Source organism: Phalaenopsis equestris, unplaced genomic scaffold, assembly GCF_001263595.1.
Source record: "Phalaenopsis equestris unplaced genomic scaffold, ASM126359v1 Scaffold206503, whole genome shotgun sequence".
Taxonomy (NCBI): domain Eukaryota; kingdom Viridiplantae; phylum Streptophyta; class Magnoliopsida; order Asparagales; family Orchidaceae; genus Phalaenopsis; species Phalaenopsis equestris.
In genome coordinates, this window is record NW_018225903.1 from 93,782 (window position 1) to 103,061 (window position 9,280).

General features: G+C 35.1%; 1 protein-coding gene across 3 annotated transcripts in view; it reads left to right on the top strand.

Moving 5' to 3' along the window:
• Nucleotides 1-312: 312 nt before the first annotated feature.
• The window catches only part of LOC110036437 (thiol-disulfide oxidoreductase LTO1), a 70,996-nt gene continuing 62,028 nt past the window's right edge, over nt 313-9,280 (top strand). The window contains exons 1-2 of one of the 3 annotated variants that reach the window (XM_020740879.1): nt 313-552; nt 617-878. In XM_020740879.1, coding sequence (XP_020596538.1) covers nt 466-552; nt 617-878 — 349 coding nt within the window. In that variant the 5' untranslated portion in view covers nt 313-465. The remainder of the gene's footprint in view (nt 553-616; nt 879-9,280) is intronic. The other 2 variants (XM_020740881.1, XM_020740882.1) reach the window with 2 other exon arrangements.

A 9,280-nucleotide genomic window follows, 5' to 3' on the forward strand; every position in this document is an offset into this window, starting at 1 on the left:
TTTTTAAAAATACTATTCATCATTATATATATATATATATTGTTGAGTAGTATTTCGAGCCAAAATTAGGCGAATATGAAAGAACAAATCTTTGTTCGTGATAGACTCGTTCATGTATCCAACACAAAAATATTCTGCTGGTTAACTTAGTGTATAAATCAAATAAAAGCTTCACATTTTTTTATCGCTCTTAAAATTAATCAAAATATACCTAAATGCTATCTGGTAGTGTGTTAGTTCAAAAAGCCGTAAACTCTAAGGAAAAATTATTTTATATGCGCCGTCTGATCTCCACCTAAAACAAATTGTATTTTCTTTCAAAAAATAAAATTGATGAAATTTCGACGACGGGAAATACGTCTCCGAATGACTCCAAGACACCAGTGAAGTTCTCAGTCAATAGCGAGCGGACCTCCAGTTTCCAGGGTAGCGGCGGGAGCGGCGGCACTTAAGTTCGTCGGCAGGATGGGCATCTCCTCCGCCCTAGCCATATCTCGTCCTCCTTTCCTCCCTTCTATTAGCTGTCCGCTTGCGTCTCCACTACGCTTTAAGGTAACCCTGTAATCTCTCACATCAGTTCTCTGTCTCTGAGATTCTTCAATCTCTCATTCATCAGTGGCTACAGCAGAGGACATTGTTGGTTTCCTTAAGGTGTTGGTGCGGTCCTTCTCCAAAGCTGAATTCCGATTCCGAAACCTCGGACAAGTCATTTTCCCTAGGTATGTCTAAATCCAGTTGGTGCGCAGCTCTCGGAGCTGTAGGGTTCCTCGAGACGGCGTACCTGACCTATCTTAAGCTTTCTAACTCGGAAGCTTTCTGCGCTATTGGTGGAGGTGGCTGCAACGATGTTCTCAACAGCGAGTATTCATACGTCTTCGGTAACCTTGCTCTATCATGCCCCTTCTGGAAATATCCTTGCCTGCTTTTGTACTGGTCAAATGTTTTGGATGGCAATCCTTGCATTACTGAAACTAGAGTCTACTATTTTGTCAATAAGGTTCAGTTTATAGACATAATTTTGAAGAAACTTTAACTGAGTACTTTCCCTTGGTTTGTGCTTATGGCACTTTTAGCTCTACGTTCTAATTTTCATATGCATCTAAAAACCTTCAAACTGCCCTTCTACTTACACCTGTGATTCATTAATACCGCTCTTTGTAGAACATTACTACTTTTCCACCTTATTTTCTGTTTGTTCAAGAATTTTTGAAGATATTAATGCCATAAGATAAGCTGTTGTTATTGAGTAGGTGATTAGAGCTCTATTTGTCCAAGATATATTGAAGATATTCCCTTGGAAGGAAAAATAATGATGAAGTGCAATGGGACTGCTACAATTTGCATACTAAAGGTCTGTTTGGGTTAGCTACATGCTGCTGCGCAATAACTGTGATAGGAAGTTGCTGCGCAGAAGCTGGCTGTCTGTTTATTTTTTGTAGTTTGAAAATAGTTGGGCTGTAGCTGTTTCTGGACAAATGATCATCGTGCTCCTGTATTGTAATGTTGTTTGTAGCAGAATTATTCATACTAGCTCATCTCATACAGAAAACAAATATTCAGTTCGATTGTTATAAAATAAAAATAGATATTTCACTAAATAGTGAGTAACATGGTTATCAAAATTAAAAAAAGAATTACTAAAATAACAATCAATAAGTTGATAATATTTTTGTTAAAATGCAGCTAGTGTAAGTCACGAGACAAGCCGCTCTCCAGGAAAACTTGCGACGCCCGATCACTGTTAGCTGCGGATTCCTTCAACTCATTTGCCCTTATAAAGAAGTCACAATTTTGTTGTCTTTTTTCCGAATAACTGTAAAACCATCTCTTGTAGCTATGTAACTGTCGCAAAGCAAGCAAGGTGCATGATAGTTCGCAGTTGCTGTGCAATCCTCTGGAGATACTTGAAGTCATTAAACTCATTTATTTTGAAGGTTTAACACAACAAATTAAAAATCCTTAGATGTGATATTAGTGAAAAAAATTACAATTAAGTAATGCAAGTTTTACTAAATCCTGAGGTCTCAGAAAACATAACAAAAACTAATGAATCTGTCACTTACAAAAGACAAAAAAAAAAGGGTTATCGGTGCCTTCAAAACACGTTATACCGAGCTCATATGTGTCATATATGCATATCAACAAACAAAAGACCATCTATAAGAGTCTCAAAAAACCATGACACTGAAAAAACGAGAGGAAATCGATTGCTTTTATTAGTATTTCACATGTGACAAGAACCAATAGCGAAAAATAAATTATCCAGAAGAACCCTTAAGGTTTAACATCTCATCACTGACCTCTAAAAAATCAAAATAAATATGCAATAAATATTTATATATCATGCTATAAACATGGTCGCCTCTTCGGTCATTCAAGTGAGCAATAATACATGCAAATGAGCAAGAAATAAAACTGAGATTCAAAATTTAAATAATTTGGCAGAACATCGATGCAACAAAAATAAAGGTTTTCACCATCCATCGTAAATAAAGTAGAAATAAATAAAAATACTACAAAACATATTGCTGAATCTTACATAAATACGTTCTGTCTTTTACGAAAGATGCTGAATCTTGCTGGATGTTTTTCAAGTAGCCCCCAACTCATTTATCACCAATATAAGATGATGTCCTGCAGGAAGACTGATCTACGTATGTGTTGTAGTACCCGCACATCAAACATACCACAACCACAATTCTCCTTCTATGTCTCTCTTTGTGAATCCATGTTAAACAAGTGCTCTGTTTAGGTAAGACATGAGCATCTCCAAATTAAATATGATGACAACATTCTATAGCTAAACAACACCTTAAATGAATTTTGAATAACAAATTATAAGGTGCACGATGAAAAAACAAAAATCCAAAGTAGCATTAGCATTGTTCCAAGGAAAAAAAAACATTCAAAGCAGAAGCCTGATAAATCTATTGGAAAATAAATACAAATAGTTCAAAGATAACAAGTGTCCTTGTAGTCATAAAAATAACATAAATAATTGATCTTACAGTCAGGGGTCATCATCATGAAGAACTCTTCACAGGTCGAGTCCTCTAACAGCTTCATTCAAAACAAATACAATTCATAAATTTCTGGAGTTGCTTCCAGAACTCGGATAACTTGTTGGACGAAGGTCGCTTATGATGTCCCAGGCTCATTACTGCATGAAACCACCCGTTGTGATATTTGGATTCTAATGAAAGTTCTTTTTTTTATTTTTCTCCACCCTTGGACGCTTTGTTCTGCTAGCGGACTCTACTTCATCTTTGGTTGGGCTAGGGTCTTCATTGGAGTCAATTGTTTGTTCGGCATCTAGGTTCTCAGGTATGCTTGCAAACCCTCGCTCACTAGGGGTCCAAGCATTATTCCCTGTTGCCACAACCCCACCAAACATATGGTCCAACTTTGCATCCAGCTTAGGGTCAATGCCACTGAATTTGAATTTTTTGACCACTGACACTACCTGTAATATAAAGGGACATGTATATGTTCATACAATTTAGGAAAAAAAAGTCATCATATGTAGGTTTGATCTATTATCATCTCTAATCTTTCAGTTCATCATTCTTCCGAAACATCAATTGTCCGCTTGATTGGATCGCATCCCAAGCTTGTGCATCCTCATTTTTATTCCTTCCAAATTTTTATGTTCTTTATAAATTGATTCAACTTGTTTTTTGGTTGTATCATATCGTACTCTCTTCCCGTATTTTTCTTGAATCTTTTCATTATATTTTGTCACCTTTCTTGTTAAAATTGTTTGTGAGCCTATTTCCCAGTTCCATCTCTTTAAGGCAGAGGGCGCAAATAATTAGTTTGGCTTCTTTATCCCATATAGCTGATAAACCGAGTTCTTTTGTCTTAACAATTGCGTTACTTCCATAGAAAAATTTAAACATAAATATTTGACATAAAAAATAATTAGCACAAATTAAGCAAAAATAAAATTATAGTATTTTACCACTTCCCCATAACCATCCCACAACAAACACTATTGTCACCCCACCACCCCCACCACCACACCAATCGCCACTGCCCCCACAATATGCACACACCAAACACTACTGTCCCCACAATATTCCCCCACACCAAACAACACTGCCCCCACACAAACCCCACACCAATCATCACTGCCCCCACACTATCCCCACACCAAACACCATTGGTCCCATAACACCCCCACACCAATCATCATAGCACCCTCACACTATCCCCACACCAAATATCGCTGTTCCAATAACTCATCCAAATGAACAAAAACTCTCATATAAATGCAAATAGCTATCATGAATATAAACACATGAGAATTGGGTGTTACATCTGTAAATTTCTCTGAACTTACAAAATAATCCTAAGGTATCTTGTAAATATCCTGAAATTTCTTTTTTACATGTGATCTAGGCATTATTTTTTCCCCAAATAATCAAATCATCCGAACCTCTTTTTTCTTAAAAATTCTTTTAGAAAAATTTCATCCCAAGTAGCATACAGTAACCCCCACAAAATCCAATCATCCAACAAGGCTCCTTTACATGCACAACACACAATTCTATGGAATTTATATATCTCACTCAATAACTTTAATATTTATGCACACAACACTCAAATCCGCATAATCAAATTGAGGTGAGCATGATTACAACGTAAGCAACATAGAGAAACCATGGTGAAGCTGTCAAATACACACGATTAAGATTACCATCATCCCTCAAATAGCTAAATATGGATTCAACTATCATGAATGTAAACACATAACAATTGTGTGTCGAACTTGTAAATTTTAAATTACCAACAAAAAAAGGAGCAATCAAAACCATCAAAATGAAATAAAAATATAAATTCCCATTTGAAAAGGAGAACCCACAACATTCCTGATAAAATCAGTTTGATTCTCTATCCATTTTTATAATGTACACACTATAAACCTTGCTATTATTATTTTCTCATTATTTTCACTCGAATATAAAAAATTATGATGAAATCTCAATCCATGTTAATCAACTAATTGCCAGCTGAAAAACACTGTTCATATATTGCTCCAACAATTTCTCAAATTCGCATTCACATATCATAAATCAACCTAGGAAGAATGAAACAAAAATTTCAAAACCAAGACTTGTTTGATAGGTATGTAATCATTTCCAAAAATTAAAACCAACGTAGGAATTGGCGAAATACATGCATCAACTAAAGACAACAAAACTATCAAACAAACCACAAAGCATACAGTGTTTTGTATGTAAAAATGGGGTTGTAGACATTGAAAAAACAGAAAAAAAGCAAGTCTCCGGTTCTATGTGAAATTCCAAAAAAAATTTGTGTGCAAATCATACGACTCAAAGCAAATCCACGAAGAAGAGCTGAGGGGGAGAGGATAGCAGAGAAAGAAGGAAACAAACGCCAGCAAAAAACCCTTTCTAGATGTGTTGGCGAGCGAAGAGGTGTGGATAAAAAACCCTAGTCAGATTGCTTACGTGACAAGGGCGAGCAGGACGGAGGGCAAGAATGGAAAAATTATCATATAACGTGGAATAATCTAGCTTCATATCTCGGTGTGGCTTCGCGGGCACGTTTAATAAACCGTGTGCGCGCCACAACAAATAAGTGACGAAATTTGCGGTAGTGTGCCGCTCCACTGTTGCGCCAAACGAACCCTCAAGGTTAGTTTGGGCAGCTGCAGTTTTTATACCTAAATAGTGCTGTTGCGGGGAAGGTGTCTTTTTGTTTGGTGCAGTTGTACACCAGTTGTGCTGCAACTGTTTATGATAAAAAAATATTTACGGTTCTGTATTATTATGTTGTTTATAATGTAATCAGTCTTGGTTGCATATCTCATACTTGAAAATAGAAATTCAGTTTGAATATTACATACTAAAAATTGACATCTTATTAAACAATGAGTAACACAACAATCAAAATTAAAAATAAAACTATTTAAACAGCAATTAATATTATCATGATATTGAATTTGGAATGCAGACGATCAATTTCACGAGACAATCTCTTCTCCAATGAAACTCTCCACGTCTGATCACTATCTGAGGTGGAATCATTGAATTAATCCATCCACCTAAATAAGTCACAATCATCTGATTTACTTTTTGGATATTTATAAAATTTTCTTCTATAGCTATGCTCTTGTCGTGCAGTAATCAGAGAGCACTGCAGTCCATAACAACAATATAAGACTCTAGAGACACTAAAAGACCTCAATCTTTTTTTTTAAGGTTTAAAACCACAAGTCATAAACAATTAACTCAACATTTGTTAAAAAAATAATAGAAATACACAATTAAAGTTTTATAAAATCGTGAGGTGCCAGAATACCAAATATAAACTGACAAATAATCTGTCAATACAAGAAGAAAGACTTTTAAAAAAAAAGGGTTTTTGATTGCATTTAAACTATGTAATACCGAGCTCGTATATGTCATAGAAACATATCTCTGCAAAGGCCATCTAGAAGAACCCCAACGGTCATATGACTTAAAAAAGGGGATCTTGGTTGTCTTTAAACCATGTAAAACCATGTTTGCATGTGTCATAAAACCATATCACCACAATGATCATCTAGGAAAACTCAAACTGTAATATGAATGAAAAAGATAAGGATCTTCGTTGCTTTAAAACCATATAATATTGAGCTCGTATGTGTAACTATCACCTCAAAGGTCATCCAAAAGAACTCCTATGATCATATATGTCATAATAGACTTTAATAAAAAAAAACACAAAAGAAAAAAAAATTACATTAAACTCACGGTTGCATAGAAGCCATCCGTGTGGGGAAAAATACATGCAAAAAGAATGAAAAAATAATTTATGCCGAATTAAAATTCTGCATGAACATCATTGCATATAACATCATTATAATAAACAATAATTATTTTTGCAACACATTGCACATATAAAGAAAATGCAGCGTATAAAATCCTTTCGTCCATCAACTTTTTAACTTATAATTTGCTATATAGACTCCATGATCTCTTCAACACCTTCCCATATGTACAAGATTTATGTAAATCAGATTTATATTGTGATATTGATTGACTAGGTGATATTTGTATGCTTTGGTGGGGACATGTGATTAATCCTCATCTACATTTTTGAAGTCATTATCACTATGTGAAAGATATCTACGAATGTAAGACATATCGTAGTAGCCAGAATTGTTATTCATTTCAACACCTGTAATTTCATCTTCATTTGATGGGTCCATCTAGCTATTTTATGCATGTCAAAATATATAAAAAATAATAAGCTAGACTATAAGTGAACAACTACATAATGAAAGTACTGCAGCTCGTGCTAAGTATACATGATCAAATGTCACATAAACACAACATAGGATATTGCTCGACATAAAAGTTCAAATTATTACACACAATTCTAAAACAAAAATTAAGAACACTCTGTACAAAAAATATCGAAGGTATAAAATCCTTCGTTCTAGCACCATCATAATGAAAGTTTCTCGCTTTGCTCGATCCTCTAAAATTAAAGTTTTATTGCGAATAAATATAGTGACATATCAACGAGTATCTCGGGATGGAGTCCAGTAGCTTGATGACCTACGTCATAGTTGGATATCCCTGATTAGTCATGTGAGCACTGGATGTTATATTAGTGCAGGTTGTAATGATATGTATAATTTCTTTAGATAAATATTGGACTCCAACCTTCATTTTCTTATGTTTCTGGGTGGAGGGTGCAGAGTGCGTGTAATGACTTGATTCACTTTGTTCTATCTTCTGTGATGCTTCTTCGTGGACTTCATTTATATGAACATATTCAGGCTCAGCCAAATTTTGTGGGAAATTCTGTGTTGTAGCCTATATCTTGGAGGCCGTAGCCATAAGATCGAGAAACATGAAATCAAGTTTCTTCTCCAGCTCAGTTTTTATAGCAAAAAAACCTAAATTAATTTGCATTGAGCATGACCTTCAATTGTTGAAGTCATAGTTTAATTGATATGAGCAAACAAAGAATTTATATAACATTTTCTACTTGCTGAAAGTTTTCTCTCCACCACTTCTTTAATGCATCCACCATTTTTTAAATAGTCCTAACCTAATCCAGTTGTCCATCTCTTTAATACTCTCAAATTTCAGTCTTTTTTGAGTTGATCTCATTTATTTCTTAGCTAAATTTTATAGTAAAATCTGTTTATTTTCTCTTGCAAATTTCTTATAATCTTTTGCCAACCTTTTTTAGTGAATTGCGTGGTTGATTCGTTGCATATTTTGATATATTACAAGCATAAATTAGATAGTATAATCTCGACATCCCTCTTGCATATAGTCGACATATCACCATCCTTTTGTTTTCCTATTTGGTGTATCAAGAATATACAAAATTTGGAGGAAATTATAAACTTTAGCTCATAACTAAAAATTAATTAAAAATTTGAAAAAAAAAACTTGAAAAAGACAAAAGATCGAAGTAGAGTTCAATGAGATCAATTTATCAAAGCTTGTCTCATCTAGAATCACAAACTAATTGATAATCATATAAACTTTGGTTGTAACATCAGGCAGTATCTCTGATTGAGTGTCGGGTGTGTTGTAAACAAGTGTGTCGTTTATGCTGGATGACCAGAAAAATATCGATGGTTGACCGTGTCGTGCATGTAACTGACCCATTTCGATTACTCAGGCCAGACAAAACAAAGAGCCGAAGTAGAGGAAGTAAATGCCAGGAAATTGAATGGAGAAACCGAACAGGAGGGAGATAAAGTGAGAAGTCATGAATTTGAGACGAGGGGATCAGAAGCCTATGCGATGAGTTCAACTATTAAACGACCAACCAAAGCGAGATTCACTTGCCTGTGAGTCGAGCGACATGAGAGACGTCGAGCGTAGCGTCAGTGTCAAGTGGAGGAGGAGGACGACACAGGAGAAGAAGATGACAAAACAAGTCTCAACTTTGCGCTACTGTGTCGAGTCGAGTCAAAGAAGAAGACGAAGGAGGGGCTTTCTTTCATGTGTGAGATTTCGATCTTGCTCTAGCCAAGCGTCGAAAATGAGAAAAGGAAGGTGAAGGAGAGACACGAGTTTTCTATGGTAAGGTAGAAGGCGAGGATTAATCGAGCTCAGGAAGAAGGTAGAAGCCGCAAGATGAATTTTTTGCTAAGGCGGAAGGAACGAATCATGTCTGCGTGTTTATAAGGCTTGATTGAAAGAAGTTTTTTAGTGTGAGTTTAATAATTATAATATTTAATAAGGATTCTATTAATATGTTATACTCATATCTATATTTACATTATATATATATATATATA